The sequence below is a fragment of the Lampris incognitus genome, chromosome 3 (assembly GCF_029633865.1).
Source record: "Lampris incognitus isolate fLamInc1 chromosome 3, fLamInc1.hap2, whole genome shotgun sequence".
In the NCBI taxonomy this organism is placed as follows: domain Eukaryota; kingdom Metazoa; phylum Chordata; class Actinopteri; order Lampriformes; family Lampridae; genus Lampris; species Lampris incognitus.
The window spans coordinates 62,397,764-62,423,231 of record NC_079213.1 but is presented as its reverse complement, the minus strand read 5'-3'; the positions used below and the strand labels follow the sequence as shown (position 1 = coordinate 62,423,231).

The 25,468-nt window shown below is 45.8% G+C and overlaps 1 protein-coding gene across 5 annotated transcripts in view; it reads right to left on the bottom strand.

Moving 5' to 3' along the window:
* Positions 1-18,519, bottom strand: part of LOC130109577 (interleukin-31 receptor subunit alpha) — an 88,656-nt gene extending 70,137 nt beyond the window's left edge. For 3 of the 5 annotated variants that reach the window (XM_056276533.1, XM_056276536.1, XM_056276537.1), the window contains exons 1-3: positions 18,210-18,519; positions 17,402-17,522; positions 2,491-2,675 (exon numbers count right to left, since the gene is read on the bottom strand). In XM_056276533.1, the coding sequence (XP_056132508.1) occupies positions 2,491-2,675; positions 17,402-17,522; positions 18,210-18,273 (370 nt within the window). In that variant the 5' untranslated portion in view covers positions 18,274-18,519. Of the gene's footprint in view, positions 1-2,490; positions 2,676-16,252; positions 16,335-16,627; positions 16,757-17,401; positions 17,523-18,209 lie in introns of those variants that run through there. The other 2 variants (XM_056276534.1, XM_056276535.1) reach the window with 2 other exon arrangements.
* Between the last annotated feature and the right edge of the window lie 6,949 nt (positions 18,520-25,468).

The window sequence follows — 25,468 nt, the reverse complement described above, 5'->3', positions numbered from 1 at the left end:
TTGTGACAGACTCTAAGTCCAGACTCTTCTCTCACCATGCCACACAGTGGTGGAAAAAAGTCCTGATCTCCATCAGAGCTACTGATGCGCTTCCTTCAAGAAAGACCTGGATATTTTTCTCTTCAAGGCCTACCTTAATACTTAAATAGTCTATGGTGACTCTTTACTATGAATTTGAATCGGAACCAGCTGTTACTATTGCACCTGTACTTACTCAGAAAACATTATCATTATCATTGATTCTACTTGCACTTAATAGCTCAATTTGCCTTTTTTCAAGCTTGAGGCAAAGTACATCTACTTAGTACTTTGAGTCCTCTGTTCCTCGCCTCTCGATGCTCCAAGGCATTCCTATATTCCTATACCTAAAGTGGAAGTAGACAACTTTTCTTTTGCTTTAACTTATTAAGAAGTAAATGTTGATTACATGATGAAATGGCTATAGAATAATGACACCATCAGCGTTTACACTGGTTCTCTATAAGCCTTACTTTCACTATGCAGTTCGGTCTGCCACCGGGCACACTTTTTCCTGGCAAATTGATCTATAGCATAAGACATGCATCAACCGCCCAGTAGCGGGCTAGGCAATGGCGGACCGGGGAACTACAGAAGTTACTGTGGAGACTACCCGGCAAAAGAAAAAGAACCCAGTTGACGGAGGCGACAAAGAAGGTGAGGAGGGCAAGTGACAGAAGACAAGATAAAACGAGTGAACCTCGGATGGCCATTCATTGGATGTAGAGAGCTCTGGTATTTGAGAGGGTTCCAAACCGACTTTTCAGTTGTCATCAGTGGCTACTGGCCAGTACAGGGCGCTGGGGCGCCGCCCCCTTCAAATATCAGGAGATGAAAATCTACTTAAACATCCATACATCCATCCATTATCTGAACCACTTATCCCCTTCTCAGGGTCGCGAGGATGCTGGAGCCTATCCCAGCAGTCATTGGGTGGCAGTCATTGGTATTGTTTCCAAATTCAATATTAATTATGACAATTTCGGGCGTCCAGGTAGCGTAGCATAGCCTATTCCGTTGCCTACCAACACGGGGACCGCCAGTTCGAATCCCCGTGTTACCTCCGGCTTAGTTGGGCGTCCCTACAGACGCAATTTGCTATGTTTGCGGTTGGGAAGCCGGATTGTGGGTGTGTGTCCTGGTCGCTGCACTAGCTCCTCCTCTGGTTGGTCGGGGCGCCTGATCGGGGGGGGGGAGACTGGGGGGATGGCGTGATCCTCCCATACGCTACGTCCCCCTGGTGAAACTTCTCACTGTCGGGTGAAAAGAAGCGGCTGGCGACTCCACATGTATCGGAGAAGGCGTGTGGTAGTCTGCAACCCTCCCGGCTTGGCAAAGAGGGGGTGGAGCAGCAACCGGGACGGCTCGGAAGAGTGGGGTAATTGGCCAGATACAATTGGGGATAAAATGGGGGAAAATTATAATAATAGTAAAATAAATTATGGCAATTTCACTTTAGCATGCGGAGAAGCATGTTTCCTGTGTTGTTAGGCAATGGCTCTGAGAAAAACCGAAATCGATCGTGTTTGCAACGTCGGATTGTCTTTGCGACAGTAGCGCAAACAATAACACCACCTGGAAACACCGGAGGAGTGAGTTGAAAAGTTGTCTACGTCCACGTTAATGCACTTGACTTGACAGGTTTTCTTGACACTACTAATATGAGTACTATGTCGTGAATGTGAGTACTATGCCGTGCTCTGCAGTGCCAGTTGGTAACATCGGAATTTATCTGCTAACTGTAGACTCTCTCGTAAGTGGCTTTGGATAAAAGCACCTGCTGAACAAGTATGTAAATAGATAGCCCAAGCTTTACTGTTGGCCCCATCTCTAAATATTAATCTAGAAGGGGTAAACTCCCGAGGGAACAGCAATGCTGACAGTCGTGGTTTTAAAACGTGTGCAACTGTGAAAATGAGAGCAGCGAAGAGGATTTTTAAACAGATGATAGGTGGACAGATTGGCCTACTGACAGTTCATGTGGCAGGGAAGAGTGGTTGCTTAAAGGTCCCATGAAATGGCAATCAGAGCGTCACAAACTTCAGCAATTTGAATGAAATGGAACAGTAGGGTGGAGTTTGGTGATTGAAAAGGAGCTTGATTTGACTTATAGTCAATAATGAGGGGACCATTTTAGAGGAATGTGGGCTGTGATATGTTGCTGGCTAGTTTCAATTTGGTGGCATTCGATCACTTGTCTCAGTCCCATTCACTGGACTTTTTTTTTAGTGTGCGCCCCGAAGGGTAGGATGATGTAAGCGGACAAACAAGGTGACAAGAATGATTTTTTTTTCTTTTCAAGGGACCTTTAATTGAAAAAAGGTAATCTGTGAATGGAGGAAAATATAACACCCTCCCCCCTCACACACATGGGGGAAAAATGATCCTGTTTAATCTGTCAACAGTGTTCACTATTTCAGAGAGCAGCCCTTCATTACAGTGTGAATACTTGTACAGGTGTGTTTCCTTTACCAGCGTCTTTGCCGTTGATGCAGAGGGAGGGTGAACTGGCTGTTGCAGTGGAGCTGAGGGCCACTACCCTGAAGAAGTACTGTCGAGCCGTAGAGTTGACCATGCTGAAGCAGTGTGTCTGATTCACTTCAGTACAGCTGAAGGCGTGTTTGAAGAAAGAGGCGCAGGGGGGCTCAAAACTTGTTCTGTGTGCGCACACATACACACAAGTGCGTAGAGTAAGCGTACATCAAGAACGTGTTCATGAAGGCATAATAAACAACCTAAAATCAATGTAAGATGTTGGTGATAACAGAAAATCATCCCGTAGACCAAGTGCAGGAAAAGCAAAAACTCAATTTCTCACTCATTTTGAAAATAAAGTGGAGAATATCAGGTCCAAAATCCAGCCTGATCCTTGCATTCTTTCCATACCCCATGTTAATTCTGCCTCTTTCGCCCAGCCTCATTTGATTACAATTTCAGTGTTAGAGAGCACAGTCTCCAATATGAACTCCTCCTCATGCGTCTTAGACATCATCCCCACAGATCCTGTTTTCTTCAGCTAAGAAATATTGCAAAAATCATAAATATTTTTTCTTTTAAGGATATCGAAATATTAATTCACACTTTTATTTTCTCCCATCTGGATTACTGTAACTCCCTCTACTCTGGCCTCAACGAAGCTACTTCAAATCGTCTACAGTTGGTTCAGAATGCGGCTGCTAGACTACTAACTTGAACTAGCCATAGGTCCCTCCACTGGCTTCCCATAAAATTCAGAATAATTTAGTTTACCGATACATTTAAAGCACTGCATGATCTTGCCCCCAGTTACATTTCTGATCTTCTCGTTCCTCATTCCAGTTCCTGACTCCCCCGATCCTCAAACCTCAGTCTTTTATCCATCCCCCACTCCAACTGCAAACCAAAAGGTGACCGCGCTTATGCAGTTTTAGCCCCAAGCCTGTGGAATAATCTTCCCCACTCCATTAGATTTGTTGAATCGTTGGACTATTGTAAGCAGCTCATCTTTTTAGGCAAGCCTTTTTATAGATCCCCATCCCTGCCTTCTAGTTTGGTTCGTTTTTAGCTTGGTCTGTTACTCCCTGTGCCATGTTGTATATTCATTCAATTTATTTTATGTATTTACTCATATTTTCTGGATTGAGTGTCAAGCATTGTAAATGTGTTTTTAAAAGTGATATATATACACTACCGTTCAAAAGTTTGGGATCACCCAAACAATTTTGTGTTTTCCATGAAAAGTCACACTTATTCACCACCATATGTTGTGAAATGAATAGAAAATAGAGTCAAGACATTGACAAGGTTAGAAATAATGATTTGTATTTGAAATAAGATTTTTTTTACATCAAACTTTGCTTTCGTCAAAGAATCCTCCATTTGCAGCAATTACAGCATTGCAGACCTTTGGCATTCTAGCTGTTAATTTGTTGAGGTAATCTGGAGAAATTGCACCCCACGCTTCCAGAAGCAGCTCCCACAAGTTGGATTGGTTGGATGGGCACTTCTTTGAGCAGATTGAGTTTCTGGAGCATCACATTTGTGGGGTCAATTAAACGCTCAAAATGGCCAGAAAAAGAGAACTTTCATCTGAAACTCGACAGTCTATTCTTGTTCTTAGAAATGAAGGCTATTCCATGCGAGAAATTGCTAAGAAATTGAAGATTTCCTACACCGGTGTGTACTACTCCCTTCAGAGGACAGCACAAACAGGCTCTAACAGGTACTATTTAATGAAGATGCCAGTTGGGGACCTGTGAGGCGTCTGTTTCTCAAACTAGAGACTCTAATGTACTTATCTTCTTGCTCAGTTGTGCAACGCGGCCTCCCACTTCTTTTTCTACTCTGGTTAGAGCCTGTTTGTGCTGTCCTCTGAAGGGAGTAGTACACACCGGTGTAGGAAATCTTCAATTTCTTAGCAATTTCTCGCATGGAATAGCCTTCATTTCTAAGAACAAGAATAGACTGTCGAGTTTCAGATGAAAGTTCTCTTTTTCTGGCCATTTTGAGCGTTTAATTGACCCCACAAATGTGATGCTCCAGAAACTCAATCTGCTCAAAGAAGTGCCCATCCAACCAATCCAACTTGTGGGAGCTGCTTCTGGAAGCGTGGGGTGCAATTTCTCCAGATTACCTCAACAAATTAACAGCTAGAATGCCAAAGGTCTGCAATGCTGTAATTGCTGCAAATGGAGGATTCTTTGACGAAAGCAAAGTTTGATGTAAAAAAAATCTTATTTCAAATACAAATCATTATTTCTAACCTTGTCAATGTCTTGACTCTATTTTCTATTCATTTCACAACATATGGTGGTGAATAAGTGTGACTTTTCATGGAAAACACAAAATTGTTTGGGTGATCCCAAACTTTTGAACGGTAGTGTATATATATATACCTACTTACTTATTTACTTTTTAAGCTGCTCCAAGGAGGAATTTTCCACCGTTAGCCCCATTAATTTGAAAATTCTTAATTTAATTAATTATTTTAATACATTTATAGCCTCTATAGTTTTAAGCATGTCATTGTTCACACATTGCTAAAGAAACCTAAATAGGATCTCCTGTCCTGAAGTAACTAAAGACCAATCTCCAAAATGTATTTTTTTTATCCAAGGTTCTGGAGAGCATAATTTCATCTCAGTTGGTTTTAGAGCACTTCCTAGTACCGAAGTACCGAGCCAGCTCTAAGGTTACTAATGACCCTCTGCTGACTGCAGACAGAGGTAACTACTCAATTTTAATACTTTTTAGACTAAAGTGCTGCCTTTGACACAGTCGATCACCATATCGTCTTATATCGCTTAGACTTGGGTAGGCATTAAGAGCTTGGCTCTTAGTATATTACGCTGTTACCTCTCCCTGGATAACTCTACCACTTCCTCAATGGCTCAGTTGAGTTGTTGTGTCCCTCAAGGCTCAGTTCTTGGTCCCCTTCTGCTTCCTATGTACATGCTGCGTCTTGGCCAGGTTAGTCAAAATCATGATATTTTACCATTTTTATGCTTACGACACTCAGTTATACATGCCACTAAAACCCACAGAGCCTAGTGGCCTAGCAACTCTCCCAGCTTGCCTCTCCTGGCATTAAATTCTGGATGTCGGAAAATGTTTTTAAATATAGTTATGATAAGTCTGAGGTCCTTCTGTTCGAGTCCTCAAATTCCATCAGCCCTTTGGTGCTAATCTTGGTGGTTTGTCAGGTAATCTTAAGCAGACTGCTAGGAATATTGGGGTTATACGATGCTAACCTCAGTTTTGATAATCAAATCAAACATGTTGTTCAGTAAGGCTTTTTCCAGTTCAAAGTAATCTCCAAAATTAGGTCATTTTTATCAATTGTCGATCTGCAAAAAGTTGCATATGATTTTATCTATTCTCTGCTTGACTATTGTAATGCGCTTTACAGCTCATTGCAATATAGTAGCGGTCTATTCCGGTCTACTGGTCTACTTCCGGGTAGACGCTCTTTGCCATTGCTCGTCTGTTGTCGGCTGGATTTGCTGTTATTTTCTTTTTGTCTTCGTCGCCTTTTGTATGTAGTTTAAATCAGAGAGTACCGCTGGCGTCGTGTGTGGCTGCCGCTTCTCCCACCGTCTTGTCTTTCCCCTCTCTGTCCCCGTTTTTTTCGGCCCTCCGTGCTAGCCGCCTAACAAGCTAACCGGCTAACCACCACTCGGCTAACGTTAGCTTTATGTGAGCTCTGACCTCCTGGCTCTCCACACTAGCTTGTGGATCTGGCTCCATCCCCCAACCCCCGCTGGATTATTTATTTTATTTTACCTCGGCAGTGGACACTATTCCCCTTTGCCCATCATCAACTGGGGCTAGTGTAATGTGGACTTCACCATCCCTGGCAGCACTCCCCTTCATATCATGAGTAGCTAGCCTCATCCCATCTGTGTTCTGCGCTATCCCTCTTACGTTTCCAACGTTATTAATCCACCTGTCTCATGGAACCAACACTCTGCCCTCTTCTGTTTTTATTTACGTTACCCCCCTTATTACGACTACATAGAATACCCTGGTTTCCCTTTTTATTTTCTCCCCTGATTAGTTTCCCTCCTCCTCCCTTACACTACTCTCCTGATGAACTCATGTCCCTCAACAAAAACTACCGGCTATCCTCTGTTGCACGCACCTCCGCTCTGTCTGCTGGCATCCTCCGCTGCCACCGCTATCTTCATCGCGGCCCCAGACACTCCCGTCATCTACATCCTTCCACTAACCCTAATACAATATCCCACATCCAAACCCTATTTTCCCACCGCCCCCCCTCCACTGCACCCCCCCGCACTGCTAACCTGGACAACCTCAGACCTCTCCAGCATGCCCCTACTACGTTGCCTTCTCATTCCATCAACCTTGCTCTCCTTAACACCCGATCACTAAATAACAAAGCCCTTATCCTACATGAAACAATCACTGATAATTCATTTGACTTTCTCCTGCTTACTGAAACCTGGCAACAACCTGGCGACTTTTTCTCCCTCAACGAAGCATCCCCCCCTGGTTTTGGCTACATCTGCAGACCCCGTCCCTCACATCGTGGAGGTGGTCTTGCTGTCTTATTCAATCGGAATTTCAGGACCACTGAGCTCTCACTCTCCACTGTCTCATCATTTGAATTCCTTGCTTTTAAAACCTGCTCAATGGCTGTCATTCTCATCTACCGGCCACCAACACCAAATCCATCTTTCCTGTCTGACCTCTCTGAACTCCTCACACTAGCCTCATATCTCTCCTCACACTTACTACTGCTTGGTGATTTTAACATCCACATTGATTTACCCACCTGTAAGTTTGCATCAGAATTCATCACTCTATTGGACAATTTCAGCCTCACCCAGCACGTCACTTTCCCCACCCATGTCAAAGGCCATATCCTTGACCTGGTCTGCTCTGTCAATCTACCGATACACAACATCCATCCATCCCCATTTCCTCTGTCAGACCATAATCTCATCCAGTTCACTATTCCATTCCCAACTCATCGGCCACACCTCCTCAGAGAAATAAAATTCCGCAATACTAAATCTATTGACCCCCCCCAACTCTCCGATCTGCTCTCCTCTGCTCTACCCCTGGAACCAGCCTCTACCTTACCTGATGATCTCACCAATCACCTCAACGCCACTCTGTTTGCCTCCCTCAACACACTGGCCCCTCTCAAAACAAAAACAGTCTCCTTCAACACCTCTGCACCCTGGTTCACACCTGAGCTCCACAAAATGAAACAGACTGCCCGCCAACTGGAACGACTCACCAAGAAAACATCTCTCACTGTACACCAAGAAGCCCACAACCTCCACCTCTCTGCCTACAAAGATGCCCTCACCGCCGCCAAGTCTGCCTATTTTTCCACGATCATTAATGACTCCAACCGTAACCCCTGCACCCTCTTCTCCACTGTAAACAACCTCAAGCCCCATGCCGATGTCCCCTCCAGCTCTACTGCTGAACAATGCAAGTCATTTCTCCAATTTTTTGCAGACAAAATCGCCGCTATCAACAAATCACTGTCCCCTGCATCTGACTCGTCAGCACCTACTCCGGCCCCTCTTCTCCCCATTCCTCTTGACCTCTCTACCCCTCCCCCTGATCGCCGCCTCTTCCGGTTTGTTCCAGTTGCCCCTACCACTATCTCTGAACTCATCAGCTCATCAAAATCCACAACCTGCTCCCTTGATCCCCTCCCTACCCCCCTACTGAAGAAATGCCTCCCTGCCCTATGCCCCTATCTCACCAACCTTTTCAATTCCTCACTGTCCCATGGAATTGTCCCCTCTGCCTACAAAACTCCAGCTGTCACCCCAATTCTTAAGAAACCCAGCTTGATCCATCCTGCCTCAACCACTACAGGCCAATTTCCAATCTCCCCTTCCTCTCTGAAACCCTGGAACGCATTGTTGTCACAGAACTCCAAACCTACCTACACTCCAACAACCTACTCGAACCCCTCTAGTCTGGTTTTCGCCCACTCCACAGCACTGAATCTGCACTCCTTAACGTACTGAATGACCTCCTCACGTCTGCTGATACTGGAGCCCTTAACATCCTCATCCTCCTCGACCTGAGTGCAGCCTTTGATACTGTGAGCCACAACATCCTGCTCACCAGATTGAAAGATGTCGGTATTGAAGGCACCGTACTCATCTGGCTCCAGTCCTACCTCTCCATCAGGTCACACTTCATCTCACTTCACAGCCACTCCTGTGTTCCATCCACAGTCACACAGGGTGTTCCCCAAGGTTCTGTACTCGGCCCACTCCTTTTCATCATCTACATCCTCCCTCTTGGTCCGATTCTCCACCATTTCAACTTGGACTTCCACTGTTATGCTGATGACACCCAGATATACCTCAGTACCAAATCCCCTCACAATCCACCCCTCTCTCACATCGACTCCTGTCTGTCTGCAGTTAAAGTCTGGATGCAGCAAAACCTTCTCAAACTCAACAGTGGCAAAACTGAACTCCTCTTCATTGGCTCCAAGTCCACTCTCAGCCAAATCAACAACCTTGCACTCACTATCGATGGCACTACTGTCTCCCCTTCCCCCCAGGCACGCAACCTTGGTGTGATCCTTGATCCCACCCTCTCCCTTGAGCCACATATCCGCCAAATGGTCAAATCCTCCTTCTGCCACCTTCGCAACATTGCAAAAATAAGATCCTCTCTCAGACGCCCTGCTGCTGAGATACTGATCCATGCCTTCATCTTCTCCCGCCTTGATTACTGCAACTCACTCCTCTATGGCATCAGTGCTAGTTCTATCAAGAGACTCCAATTGGTCCAGAACGCATCCGCCTGACTTTTAACTTTCACCATATCCTGGCACCACATCACCCCAGTCCTAAAAGACCTCCACTGGCTACCCATCTCCCACCGGATCAATTACAAAATCCTGGTTCTTACTTATAAAGCCCTTCACAAACTGGCTCCCCCATACCTCACTGATCTCCTCTCCCCCTACCAACCCTCTCGGTCCCTCAGATCCACCTCAGCCTCCCTTCTCTCTACCCCCAGGTCCAACCTCCGCGGCTTTGGTGACAGAGCCTTGTCTAGAGCAGCTCCCAGGCTCTGGAACTCATTTCCCCAAATCATTAGAGACTCAGAATCCCTCCCACTCTTCCAATCCCGTCTCAAGACACACCTTTTCTCCATTGCCTTCTCGTGCCCCCCCCCCCCCCCCGTCCGCTCATACACCCTTGGTCTGGGGCAGGCTGGGGACTGAGTGCTTGACCTGCATCTGTGATTTATGTGATTTATGATGTTTGTTTTTCTTTCCCTTTATATCTGCCAAGTGGGAGAGTACTGCTGGCATCGTGTGTGGCTGCCGCTTCTCCCTCTCGTAGCCCCCCTTCCCATCCACCCCTGTATGTCTGTGTTATGTTCATCTTTCGTCTCGTTTCACTCCATTTATTGTAAAGCGACTTTGAGTACTAGAAAAGCACTATATAAGATTGATTTATTATTATTATTATTATTATTATTATATCAGTAAGGGCCCGCTCCACCGTATGCAGCTGGTACAAAACACTGCTGCTCGGCTCATTATTGGGACAAAGAGACATGATCACATCAGCCCTGTACTTGCCTCCCTGCACTGGCTCCCTGTTATATTTCGAATTGATTTTAAATTTTTATTGCTCACTATTAAGGCCTTAAACGGTACATACATTTCTGAGTTATTGATCTGGTATACTCCCTTTCGACCACTAAGATCCGCAGATGGAGCCCTGCTGGTTATTCCCAGATCTCACTTTGTCAGAAAGGGTGGTAAGGCTTTTGCTGTTAGAGTCCCCACACTATGAAACTCTCTTCCTGTCAAACTAGGACTAACCAAGTGTCAAGCTTCTTTTATATCTTGTCTTCAAAATGTTCTTTTTGTGAAAGCTTTTACAAATATTTGATATTTGTTTTCATTTATTCATACTGTTTTTATGTTGACTTATTTGTCTTATTCTTATTTTCGCCTTGTCTGGTTTTATTTTCTTTGCAAAACACTTTGTAACATTGTTTTTGGAAAGTGCAATATAAATAAAGTTATTATTATTTCAAATCTCGTCTTCAAACTTCTCTGTTTGTGAAGGCTTTTACAAATGATTGATATTATTTTTTTCCTCTTATTTGGCATTATTCTTATTTTCGCCTTGTCTGGTTTTATTTCTTTGTGAAGCACGTTGTAACATTGTTTAAAAAGTACTATATAAATAAAGTTATTACTATCATTTTGCCGTCTCTCTTGTTTATCACACATATAACACTCACTAAATCCAAAAGCATCAGCCTGCAAGGCATTATTTCAATAAATGGACAATTCACTGATTTCCAACCTAATCTGCATCAGGGATAGCACATGAGAAACATCTGCAGTTGTTCCTGGTCATTTCTGCATCTATGGAGAGGGTTTTTTTTTTGTGGCCACCAAGTGACGTATTGTGATGTCATTTGACATCCAGAAAAACTAAATACAGCCTAAGCAGGGTTTCTAATATACAAACCTACTCTAAAGACACTACTGTTCAATCCCACATCCTCATTCTCTCCACTAAGCTGCGTTTCCGATGGTGGAAATGACGTCACACACCACTAGCGCAGAGGATTTTACGGATGACGATACAGAAGCTTACATGCAATTCATTCTGGTACATGTAGGTCAGGGGTCCCCAATAGGCGGCCCGCGGGCCACGTCCGGCCCGTGACGGGTTGATTTATGGTCCGCGAGAATTTTTGGAGAAATGCCAGAAAGAATTTTTTTTATTTCCCTACCAAAATTTTTTTACATTTTTTTTAGTAAAAGTAAGACTAGTAATATATCGAAAAATAGATGAAACATCTCTGTTTAAATTATAATACCTGCAACGTATCGACACCAAAACAAACTAACGAACAACATGCTGCTGGAGGTTGAGTGGCCCGTGGTTTTAAAAGTGGCCCTAAAAGTGGCCCGCTAAGAAAAGTAATTGGGGACCCCTGATGTAGGTACTGTGGGAAAGACAGTGAGCAGGACAACACCAATTTCCTTACTTCAATCCACTACATTACCCATCAGTACCGATCCCACACAAAATCATCAGAGAACTGTCCTTTTTAACTACCTATGAGGTCCCACTATACTGTCAAATTCTGTGTATGCTTTATAATCAGCCATAAAGGCTGAGACTACTCTTTCAACACTGATCAAAATGTGGACAAATCAATCCGGAAGAAGTGAACCAATGCTTTTATTATGCCTTCCTATCTGCCCCCGAGTCTGTATCTACCACAACCAGCCTGGTTGGAGGGTAGAGAAGCAGTTGATAACATTTTAGGAACCTCTGAATCAGAAGTGGATTTCCTGAAGTTTAAACTTTGTGTCCATTTCTTACGTCAAAAATTCATTGATTTTGCTCATTAATTTTCAATTTTGCTGCCCAGACAGCACGTGTTAGCCAGTACAGACTTTTGTCAACCAAGGACTTACATGACCTACCTTTTTTATTAATTAATTAATTAATTGTTTTGTTTGTTGTTGTTGTTTGTTTTGTTTGTTTAATCCTTGTTAACTGCACATTTGTAAGAATACCATTTTCCCCAAATGTTGTGAGAGACCCTACCCAGTCAGGAGGTCTCTCAGACTTCCTCTAACTTATTGTTTTCAGCATCAAACCAGTAATAATTGAATTCACAAGTCAGAATGAAAAATGGATATTGAACATGGAACATAGAAAGACAATAACAAAGGTGCATTCTGTCCTCAGGGACCTTATATTACAATAATGTGTGGTGAAGGGTGGACAATGCTGGTATGGATTACTTTCTACAGAGACATACCAGGCTCTTTAATGGGTACAGTGAAGGAGGTGAAATGGACGGTGCAGTAAGAGCGTGGGGAACTAATCTCAGGACGTTTGGTTTGTCGGTCTTTGTTATGAGCACATTGTTTTTGATAATAGTTATCTGATGTACATGCCGCCAACATACACACAACTGTTTTCGGAGGTGAAGTACCCATAAGCAAGGCATGGCCCAGTCTTTAGTCTGGGCTAGTCTTCTAATGGCACGCAGGGCAGCGATTTATTGCTATGAGTCAGGCTGTGAAACTGTCTCCTTTTCAACATAATGAATTTTATTCTTTTACCACGTCCATGTCCCGAGGACCAATCTGCGATGCCAGAAGTGGGCATGCCCTGGTCCCCGCCTTTGCCTGCCGCCCGGCCTGCATCGCACCCTACCCCAATGCTCATCCCCACACGTGGTAGGTCCACGGGGTGGTGGCTCCATGTTGTTTTTTTTGCAGGCTGGGCCCGCCCGGGCACCATGGGCCAAGGCCCGGCCACCAGATGCTCGCTGGTGGGCTCCCTTCCCAGGTCTGGCTCCAGGATGGGGCCCCGGTTTCCCTATTCCAGGTGAGGTGCTGTAGCTCTGTTGGTGTACTTTCACTGGGTTACTTGCTCCTTCACGTCAAAAGGAGCCAGTTGAGGTGGTTCGGGCATCTGATTAAGATGCTTCCTGGGTTTTCCAGGCACGTCCAACTGGGGGAACACCCCGGGGTAGACCCAGAACTCGCTGAAGGGACTACATGTCCAATATGGCCTGGGAACGTCTTGGGATCCCCCAGGAGGAGCTGGAGGGCATTGCTGGGGAGAGGGACGTCTGGAGTGTCCTACTTAACTTGCTGCCACTGCCACATGACCTCGGAGAAGTGGCTGAAGATGATGAGATTCCTATAATTTCTCAGTTCAGTCTGTCTTTTCAGCTGATTGCTGATGGCTAAAGTACCTTCCATGCAACATTTACACAGAGAGCTGTTCAGTGGCTAGCACGAAACCACTTTCTATTACGGAGTGTGTGTCAACACAGATTGAGATATGAACATGGACAAGATGCTATAACCCCAGCAGCTCTGGGGTCGTTGTGCTGAGCTGGCTGATCCTGTGACCCCCAACCTCATGGAACCAAAAGAGATTTGCTTCCTTGAAGTTGAAGGGCCAATACAGACCACACACACACAGAGCAATGTGTGTGTGTGTGAATGCTGCCTTGGCAAGGTTCAAAAATAAGGGGTTACTCTGTTTGTTTTTTGCATTTTGATCAGCAAAGGATCAGATGTTCCTGAATAATTTCCACATGAAACCAGATGCCTGTGGCAACGATGCAGTGCATCCACCCATATTGTGCGTTGTTTGGTGATTGAACCATTTTATGCAAAACAGATGATTTTAATACTTGCCTCATAGTGTCGCTGAATTGGAGCTGTGAGCTGAAGCTGCAGAGGCTGACAGCACTACAGACAGCAGATAAGTGTACTGTCTATCTGTGACACTTACTGTACACTAGTCTTGTGAGTCCATTTGTAAAGTATCAACAAACTTACTACTACTACTTTTAGCTGCTCTCACTAGGGGGCGCCACAGCGGATCATCCGTTTCCATCGCTTCCTGTCCTCTGCATCTTCCTCTGTCACACCAGCCACCTGCATGTCCTTCCTCACCACATCCATAAACCTCCTCTTTGGTCTTCCTCTTTTCCTCTTCCCTGGCAGCTCCATATTCAGCATCCTTCTCCCAATATACCCACCCAGCATCGCTCCTCCACGCATGTCCAAACCATCTCAATCTTGCCTCTCTTGCTTTGTCTCCAAACCGTCCAACCTGAGCGGTCCCTCTAATATACTCGTTCCTAATCCTGTCCTTCTTCATCACTCCCAGTGAAAATCTTCGCATCTTCAACTCTACCACCTCCAGCTCCACCTCCTGTCTTTTAATCAGTGCCACTGTCTCCAAACCATACAACATAGCTGGTCTCACAACCATCTTGTAAACCTTCCCGTTAACTCTTGCTGGTACCCTTCTGTCACAAATAACTCCTGACACTCTCCTCCACCCACTCCACCCTGCCTGCACTCTCTTCTTCACCTCTCTTCTGCACTTCCTGTTACTTTGGAGAGTTGACCTCAAGTCTTTAAACTCATACATCTTCGTCATGTCTACTCCTTGCATCCTCACCATTCCACTGTCCTCCCTCTCATTCACGCATATGTATTCCGTCTTGCTCCTACTGACTTTCATTCCTCTTCTCTGCAGTGCATACCTCCACTTCTCCAGGCTCTCCTCAACCTGCACCCTACTCTCACTACAGATCACAATGTCATCCACAAACATCATAGTCCACAGAGACTCCTGCCTGATCTCGTCCGTCAACCTGTCCATCACCACTGCAAACAAAAAAGGGCTCAGAGCCGATCCTTGATGTAATCCCACCTCCACCTTGAACCCGTCTGTCATTCCAACCGCACACCTCACCACTGTCACACTGCCCTCATACATATCCTGCACCACTACTACATACTTCTCTGCAACTCCCGACTTCCTCATACAATACCACACCTCCTCTCTCGGCACCCTGTCATATGCTTTCTCTAAATTACATTACACTACATTACAGTCATTTAGCCGATGCTTTTATCCAAAGCGACTTACAATAAGTGCATAATTTAATGTAGGAAACCAGGAGAACTACTAGTCATCAGAGGTCACAAGTGCATCTAAACAAGCATCTAAGAGCAAAACCAGTGCTAAAGCAAAACGCAAGAAAGAGGTTTTTTTTTAAAGAGTGAATACAATAAGTGCTAAGAGTAAGTAACAGGGTAGTAGTTCTTAAAGAGGTGAGTTTTCAACCTGCGCTGAAAGATGGGCAGCGACTCTGCTGTCCTGACATCAGTGGGGAGTTCATTCCACCACTGTGGGGCCAGGACAGAAAAGAGCCGTGACCGGGTCGATCGGCAGCAGGGGCCTCTGAGCGACGGAGCAGCCAGACTTCCCGAGGCAGCAGAGCAAAGTGGTCGGGTGGGGGTGTAGGGCTTGACCATGGCCTGGAGATAGGAAGGAGCTGTTCCTTTCACTGCCCTGTAGGCTAGCACCAGAGTCTTAAACTGGATGCGAGCAGCTACTGGGAGCCAGTGTAGGGACATGAGAAGGGGAGTTGTGTTGGAGAACTTAGGGCGGTTGAACACCAGACGAGCTGCAGCTTTCTGAACAAGCTCCAGGGGTCTGATGGCCGACGCTGGGCCGCCAGCAAGGAGGGAGTTACCGTAGTCCTGCCGGGAGATGACCAGAGCCTGGATGAGCGCCTGTGCCGTCTCGTTGGTGAGGAATGGGCGAATCTTCTTGATGTTATTGAGGAGAAATCTGCAGGAGCGAGCAACCAATGCCACGTTTGCAGCAAACAACAGTTGGTCATCCAGGATCACATCCAGATTCCTCACACTCCGAGTTGGCATCACCACGGTGTTGTCAATGGTGATGGCCAAGTCTCGGTGTGAGCAACCTTTCCCCAGGAGGAACACCAGCTCTGTCTGTCTTAAATCCACAAAGAGTAAAGTAACAACAATAATAGTAAGAGGTTCACTCATGAACAGTGATGCACTGGGTGGTGAAGCCATTCAAAGTATATAAGGACATCCATTAAGTGATGAGGTTAACATATAATAGACTTAGTCTCTCCAGCACATCATGGACAACTCGGCTGGCTTAGTCAGGCTTAATGATGTCAACACATCTTAGAGAGCATTAACACGGGATGGAAGAATGAGAGCAGCCGTGTCGTCACAGCCCTTTGGCAAGTTCCTCATGTTTCTATTGCTCTGATGAGCAAAACCCAGCTTTCAACTCATCGATAATAAGATTTTCAAAGGGATAACCTGAAACGCTCTGACATGAGATGAGAATTATGATGCAGGTCCAGGAAAAGTGTGTTTAAAACTGCTTGCCTCCATGTTTTCCATCTCCATCAGATATGGGGCTCATTTGGAACCAATCAGATTAGCATATGGCCTTGTGTGTCGAGGGTTCCTTTATAATCAAAAAGACAAAGCAGAGGTTTACAACAAATTATAGCAGCTGTACAAGCCACACCTAACATGCCTCACTACATAATTCCCTGTTTTATCTCGGCTAAAGGAAACTGAGTGGCGGAGCTGCTTTCTCAGTGTCGATAGGAAACAATCAGGCCAGCCCACCCAGTCTGCCTCTGTAAAGTTGTGCTGAAAAAGGCCGCCGGCTATTTTGAGGTTCATCGACTACGTGAGATCATCATCATCATCATCATCATCATCAACGTGAATTCACGTTAGCGGTGGCCTCACCCAGTACAGTTCATGCAGTGTCTTTGTCCACTTCTGCGTCTGAGGTTGTCTTCGTTTGATGGCTGGGAGAGCTTGCGCTGGATCGGCTGCTGCATCCTGTGGCGCCAGGGACCACGGCCCTGCCTGGAGCTGTGCCCGAAGAGATATCACTGAGGGTGGTCTGACAGGACGTGGAAGTGGGGCAGGCTAAGCTAACTGCTAGCCCATGAAGACCGGCAGTTCCGATAACACCGAGGGCGGTCTGGCAGCGGCCTTGCCTAGCCTTGACTGTGTTCTAAGTGTCGTTGTGTGGCGTGAGGGGAGGTGTGTCGAAGGTGTCTGGCTGGGAGAGCTGGCGTTGGATCGGCTGAGTGAGCCTGGTCTGTTGCATCTTGTGGGCCCAAGGACCACAGCCCTGAAGAAGAGGGAACACCGAGGGCAGTTTGACAGGACAGGGAAGCGAGGCAGGCTAAGCTAACTGCTAGCCCATGCAGACCAGCAGTTCCAATAGTCATCCTGGCTGGTGTTCGTTCTTCTGGACAGTGATTTTTTTTGTTATGTTTAGATATATGTGTTACTTTGGCTATATGTGTTCTTGTAGTTTTTGGATGTGTGTTTTTGTTCATGTGTTGCACTGCTGTGGGCTGGGGGAAACGATGTTTTGTTTAATTTCATGTGCGCAAGTGCATGAAATTAAATGACAAAGCGTTTCTGATCTGATGTGTGGAAGGCAACCTCAAGGGTACATATTTGTGGTTTGTCACAAAAGGGACATTGTGGGTGAAAGCGTCTTACATGTAGGCCTCGAAGGTGTAGACGGTGTCAGGTGGGGAGTCCCTCCCCGGCTCCCAGTAGCATGTCACAGTGCTGTAGGTGGTGAAGATGCAGTGGGGCTGGCTCGGGCTGAGGAGCAACTCTGCAGCAGGCAGATGGGAGAGAGGGGCAGTTTGTGATCATCTCATAATGTCTTGAAGTCTTTTTGTGACACAGGATGCTATGTGTTACCCCAGACTGTCGCCACATTGGCGTACACTACAGTGAATCATTTATTCTCAGTGCCAACTAATCTGATTCAGGTTTGTTGTGTTTGGAGTCTATCCCAGCAGGCACTGGCTGGCGGCCACGGAGACACCCGGGACAGGTCACATATCTATCAATCATATTAGGGCCTGTACACATAATAACTCACATTTCATTCGTACTTAAGAGCCCGTCAGAGTGTCAAATTCAACAAACGTGTGTCTTTGGATTGCAGAGGGGAAACAGTCAAACCAGTGCAAACACACGGGGACCATGCAAACCTGATAAGAGACGGACTGGAACTGAACTCGCGTGGTCACCATGCCGTCGACTGGGGCTATTAATCGGCAAGAATGTGGCAATGCGATCCCTATCACGATACGACCGTCATGATACTGAAGCACTGACTCACACCTCCTTTTATAAGGGTCACAGGTAACCTGCAAGGCCTTGATCAGTTACGACCAGGTCCAACTAGCTCTAACGTCTCCTGAATTGCCCATAAAATGTGAAATGCTACGCTACTAGTGGACATGCATGCATGCATGCATGAATTGCATTGAATCAGAAGACATGCCACCACCTGTCGCAACCACGTAGCAAAGGCTTGTGAAGAGGGCGGCTCTGGTCAGACAAGCTCCATCCATCCTCAAGCAGAAGTGAGCGAGGGGTTCCCCTCCAAGCTTCCTTAAGGGTCCCCGCTTCTTCAGAGAGGCCAAAGTTGGAGAAGCTGGTTAGAAAAGCTGAAGACAAAAGACAAGACGAACACCAGTGAGTCTCTGTCGTCACACAGTAGGGCAAAAGTGATAGTCAGATGACTTATCCCAGTCGGTCTGTAGCAGTCAGTCCCAGGTTCCCATCGGAGAAGTGTACTACAGGAAGTTTGTGCAACCGTATGCACGGTGCAACTGCAGCTCTTCGGCTGGAACTCCTACCCTCTGGGTTATGTGTCATGGGAAGAAAGAGGCGGAGCCGCTGACATCCAATGGAAACCAGCCAGAGAGAACACGAATGCCCCTTCCTGTTTGGAATAAACATGAACTGTCCCCCTTGTTTTTCCAGAAATGACCGCTGACCCAACAACTTGCTGTATCACCCTATCAATGACACTACAAATCTCTCTCTCTCTCTCTCTTGCTCTCTCTCGCTTTCTCTCACCTCTCGCTCTCTCACGCTCTCTCTCTCTATGGCAGTCTTGTGGTAAATGCATTTGTGAATGCTTCATTTATTTATTTATTTGGAATCTCGTTAACAGCATTTTTACATAATCATCTTTAGTTAGATACTTTTACTAAGTGATCCATCTTTTCTGCATTTTACAGAGTGATTATAGAACAGGAAACCGGGGGGGGGGTGTTCCTGGGGATTTGTGAATATTTTAAATCTCACAAACCCAAAAGAGTGCCCCTTTTGTAACACGTTGGAAAGTCTTTTTCCTGAAAATATGTAAACAAGTCTTTTTAAAATTCCAATTCTCTCTCACTCACTCCCTCCCTCTCCCTCTCTCTCACTCCTCTCCCTCTCTCTCACTCACTCACTCCCTCTCCCTCTCTCTGTCTCTCAAGCACTCTCCCTTGCTCTCTCTTACTCACTCACTCAGTCATCGTCCCTCTCTCACTCACTCTCCCTCTCTTACTCATCCTCCCTCTCTCTCTCTCACTCAGTCATCCTCCCTCTCTCTCACTCACTCTCCCTCTTACTCACTCACACACTCTCTCTCTCACTCAGTCATCCTCCCTCTCTCTCACTAACTCTCCCTCTTACTCACACACACTCTCATCCTCCCTCTCTCACTCACTAACTCGCTCACTCACTCATCCTCCCGTTCACTCACTCACTCACTCACTCACTCACTCACTCACTCACTCACTCACTCACTCACTCATTCACACGCACTCACTCTTCCTCTCTCTCGCTCACTCACTCACACATACACATGCAAGTTTACTGGTCTCACATGCAAACCTCTGTGATGCTTTGGTTTTCCATTTTGTCATAATCTGTTTTTATGTCATTATTTGCTGTGATAAACACTTTGTTAAAATCCTACCTGTCATTTCACCTGCGTGAACATGTTTTCTTTATATTCAATTCAATTCATTGTCATTAAAAACAATGTGCAGGCACATGTTAAAAATGAAATGAGGGCTGTGGCTTCACCAAACAGTGCAAGACAGACACAGCAAACACAATATAAGATACACACACATGAAGACCAAAAGCTAAAATAAGTTAAAAGAGAGCTGGAGTACAAAATATTTAAAAATAAATAAAAGCTTGTGGAAAGAAGCTGTTTTTGAGCCTGGTAGTGCAGGCTCTGAGGCTCCTGTAGCGCCTCCCAGAGCGCAGGGGGGAGAACAGTTCATGGTTGGGGTGGGTGGGATCTCTGCTGATGCTCAGACCCCTTCGAAGGCAGCGCTTGAGTGCCCCTTTTGTAACATGTTAGAAAGTAGTGTTCCTGAAAATATGTAAACACGTCTTTTTAAAATGCAAATTACCTCTGAGTCACTCACTCCCTCTCCCTCTTCCTCTTACTCACTCACTCACTCTCCCTCTCTCTCACTCACTCCCTCTCCCTCTCTCTCACTTACTCACTCACTCCCTCTACCTCTCTCTCACTCACTCACTCACTCCCTCTCCCTCTCTTTCACTCACTCCCTCACTCCCTCCCTCTGTCTCACTCACTCCCTCTCCCTCTCTCACTCAGTCACTCACTCACTCAGTCACTCACTCACTCTCCCTCTCTCTCACTCACTCATTCACTCACTTACTCAGTCGCCCATTCACACACACACTCTCTCTCCCTCTCTCACTCACTCACTCATCCGCCCTCTCTCTCGCTCATGCTCCCTCTCTCAATCACTCACTCACATCCTTCCTCTCTCACTCACTAACTCGCTCACTCAGTCACTCACTCGTCCTCCCTCTCTCACTCATCCTTTCACACTCACTCACTCTCCCTCTCTCACTCACACACTCCACCCCCTCTCTCACTCACTCACTCACTCATTCATCCCTCTCTCTCTCTGTCTCACTCTCTCTCACACACACACACACATGCAAGTTTACTGGTCTTACATGCAAACCTCTGTGATGCTTTGGTTTTCCATTTTGTCATAATCTGTTTTTATGTCATTATTTGCTGTGATAAACACTTTGTTAAAATCCTACCTGTCATTTCACCTGCGTGAACATGTTTTCTTTATATTCAATTCAGTTCAATTCAATGTATTGTCATTAAAAACAATGTACAGGCACATGTTAAAAATGAAATGAGGGCTGTGGCTTCACCAAACAGTGCAAGACAAACACAGCAAACACAATATAAGATATACACACATGAAGACCAAAAGCTAAAAATAAGTTAAAAAAGAGCTGGAGTACAAAATATTTAAAAATAGCTACAGACATTCAGTGGGTAGCCAGGTTCAGGAGGGCAACAGCTTGTGGAAAGAAGCTGTTTTTGAGCCTGGTAGTGTGGGCTCTGAGGCTCCTGTAGCGCCTGCCAGAGCGCAGGGGGGAGAACAGTCCATGGTTGGGTTGGGTGGGATCTCTGCTGATGCTCAGACCCCTTCGAAGGCAGCGTTTGTGATAAATGTCTTGTATGGCTGGGAGTTGGGTACTGGTGATATGCTGGGCTCCCTTGACGACCCGCTGCAGAGCTTTCTGGTCTACTGAGGTGCAGCTGCCGTACCACACTGAGATGCAGCTGGTCAGGATGCTCTCTATGGTGCAGTGGTAGAAGTTGGTGAGAATTTGGGGGGATAGACGGGCACTCCTCAACCTCCTCAGGAAATGCAGGAGTTGTTGGGCCTTTTTCACAAGGGCCTGGGTGTTTGATGTCCAGGAGAGGTCCTCGCTGATGTAGACTCCAAGGAATTTAAAGCTGGAAACACGCTCCACTTCCACCCCATTGATGTGTATGGGGAGTGGCTGCAGCTTCTAGACTTCCTGAAGTCCACGATCACCTCCTTCATCTTCTGCACATTGAGGACAAGATTGTTGGTAGTACACCATGACAGAAAGGAGGAACCATCGATCGGATACAATACCACCATCTCTACCCACAAGATAACATTCCATGCATATATGGACTCCCTAAGATCCATAAAGATGGAACCCCCCTCAAGCCCATCGTCAGCAGCATAAACTCAGTCACGTACAACATTGCCAAACAAATAGCCAATATCTTGACCCCTTTAGTGGGTGAAACACCTCACCATATCCAAAACTCCATTGACTTCGTGGACAAGGTCCAAGGTGTAAAACTGGAACCGGATGAAGCCATGGTATCCTACGACGAGACCTCGTTATTCACCTGCATCCCAACCATGGAGGCTTTGGAAACTGTGAGGCAATGTTTGCTATGGGACGACACTCTCCACAATAGGACCAACCTCAGCCCAGACCAGATTTGCCAACTACTGGACCTTTGCCTGAACACTACATATTTCCAATTCAGGGGCCAGTTTTACAGACAGAAACACGGCTGTGCAATGGGCTCACCAGTATCGCCCACTGTGGCCAACTTATATATGGAAGAGGTAGAACACAGGGCCCTGAACTCCTTCAGAGGAACACCTCCGAGCCACTGGTTCAGGTATGTGGACAACACATGGGTCAAAATCCAAACACAAGAGGTGCAAGCGTTTACCAAACACGTCAACTCAGTGGACAAGAACATTAAGTTCACAAGGGAAGACGTAAAGAACAAGTTTGCCCTTCTTGGACTGTGACGTCCACATTGGAGAAGACAGGAGCCTCCACATTGGGGTTTACAGGAAACCTACACACACAGACCAATATCTACTTTTCGACTCACACCACCCGCTGGAACACAAACTGGGCATCATCAGAACTTTGCAACACAGAGCTGACAATGTGCCCAGCAGCACTCAGGCCCAACGAGAAGAACACAAACACCTGAGGGGAGCTTTAAAAACCTGCGGCTACCCCAGTTGGACCTTTGTGAAAACTGCAATATGTTCCAACAAGACCAACCGGGTGAGCGACGTGGAGAAAAGGAACAGAAGGAATAGTGCAGTCATCCCATATGTTTCTGGGGGCTCCGAGAAACTCAGGAGAATTTTCAACAAACACCGCATCCCGGTATACGGTTTCTGGTTTGGAAAGGCGCAGATTGATTTTTTTTGTTGTGACAGTCTCAGTGCAAAAGTTAATGTAGGCTAGTATGGCAGATGTCTGTTCATTAATGTCTATATGGGAGCCATGGGTAGCTGAATGTGCAAAAATACTCCAGTCTGTGTTGTCAAAACAGTCCTGGAGTTCAGAGACTGCTCCTTCTGGCCAGACAGTGATTGTCTTTACTGCTGGCTTGACCCGTTTTATTAGGGGTTTGTAGGCTGGGACCAGGAACAGGCAGAGGTGGTCAGAATGCCCCAGGTGGGGACAGGGAGTAGCTTTGTAACATATTATATTAAAGTTGTTTGATCTTAAATCAAATAAAGTTAGAATAACCAGTTTCTTGCTTTGCAGCGACATAACAGCACTAGTGTTTCTGTTTTTGTAAGGTAGGATGCGTGGTTTAACGCTCCCCTGTGCAGATACAGACAGGCTTGTTTGAAATCCCTCACCAACCGAGCAGCTCACAGAGCCTCGGTCAGAGGCTGAACACTGAACACAGCAGGAACCCCTGTGACCGCTCAGGAAGATTTAAACTCTATCACCATAAAATCGTCCTTCCTTCTTACTTGTGTAGCCCGTGGAATTAGATACCACACAGGACACAATTACTTCCGGGGTTCTTGTAGCTTTAATTTTATTGTTTGAACCCTCGAATGCAGATCGTTTTACTGAGTGCATAAATTCCTGTGTCTTTCGAGCAAACAGCTCATAAATGTTCACAGATGTGGCAAGTTTAACAGAAAAGATTTTAAAAGGAAAATAATAAATACAAAATACAAAATACGGTGCAAAATACGGCAGTGGACTATGTATGTTAAACAGGGTTTAACAAAGACATGTGGAACTTCCTGAAGATCGCGCAACTTCTCACTCTGTCAGTTACCTTTAAACAGAATTAAAATGCATATAAAACCTTTACATTTCCCTTACTACCCAAATACAATGGCATGGTGTGGCTTTATGCACGCCAACATTACCTTGTCATGCCTGCAATGGCGAACAGCGGTCGACGGCTCGCGCCCAAAATCACCGAACATCAACTCCAGTAGCGTCTAAATCAAACCATCTTGTCAAATTACCGACATACAATATTGTTTGGAATAATGTTACAGGTATATTTCACAAGATATTTACCCCTACTTACTACGGAGTCAGAGCACCGTCATACCGCAATCTTCAGGTGCTTCACACAAGAAAAAAAGAAAGAATACCCAAGATGCACTTGCATAACTTGCAGAAAGAGTACCCAAGATGCACTTGGATGACTTGCACGGAGTTACAATAAAAGTCCGCAACACTGCCACTTACTGGTCAAAACATGCAATGACAACCAAAACTATAAAAATACACTCACAAGCTGCTTCACAATTTAAATACATCAAATGACATTTTACATGGCTTGACAGTGTAACAGTTACATATATTAACAGTTAAACTATACTAAATTCAAGTGGAAAATCATTTAACATATTTAACAGATTTACCACCCGGCTACACTTGTTACATGTATCATTGTATCATCCTTCTTTCTTACTTGTTACATGTAGTACTGTATCATCCTTCCTGCTTACTTGTTACATGTAGTACTGTATCATCCTTCTTTCTTACTTGTTACATGTAGTACTGTATCATCCTTCCTGCTTACTTGTTACATGTACACGTAGTACTGTATCATCCTTCCTTCTTACTTGTTACATGTAGTACTGTATCATCCTTCCTGCTTACTTGTTACATGTACATGTAGTACTGTATTGTAGTGGTTATGGGGTTACATAATTCCCCTTATTGAGCTAGTAGGAACGTTAGTTTACATCTGCTGTTTCCTCGGTTCGGGTATACAGTGACACACTTCCGCTGCGCGGGTTTTTTGTTGTTGTAATGGTGGAAGGAATAAATGATGCACGTTGTGTAGCCGAAAGAGAAAGTTGTCACGACTCCTGCTTGAGCTCCTCTACACTGGTGACCCCGACGTTTGTCTCTTGGTAGTTATCAGAGACAATCTTTCGAACGAACATGGTTGACGAAATCAACGCGGTTTCTCTCAAATTGCCAGAGTTCTGGGAGTCATCGGCAACGACATGGTTTGCCCAGGCGGAAGCGCAGTTTCCTATCCGCAAAATAACAGATGATGCTGCTAAATACTACTACGTGGTATCGGCGCTCGGATGTTCGACTGCAACTAGAGTGGTGAGTCTCCTTACAAATCCTCCGGCGGCAGACAAATACAAGGGGCTTAAAGACCACCTCTTGAAGATTTTTGAACTTTCCGACGCCGAGAGGGCCCACCGTCTCTTTTCTCTGCAAGGCTTGGGTGACAGCAAGCCATCCGAGCTCATGGACAAAATGCTGAATCTGCTGGGACCGGCGCACACACCCTATTTCCTCTTTGTACAACTATTTCTGCGACAACTGCATGCTCAGGTGCGGACCGCTTTGGCTAACACCAGCATTACCGATTGCCGCAAGCTAGCTGAAGAAGCTGACAAGTTCTTCCTGGCCAGCCAACAGCAGCACTGCGCGTCCGCGCTCACCCCTGCCCACCCCCACACGCCACCACCTGGTGACTCCATGGTGGTCGCCGCGGCAACCTCAGGTCGGCGACAGGAGCTCGGCCTGTGCTTTTACCATGCAAAGTTCGGGGCCAAGGCGAAAAAGTGCCCCTCCCCGTGCAATTTCAGCTCGTCGGGAAACGCCAAG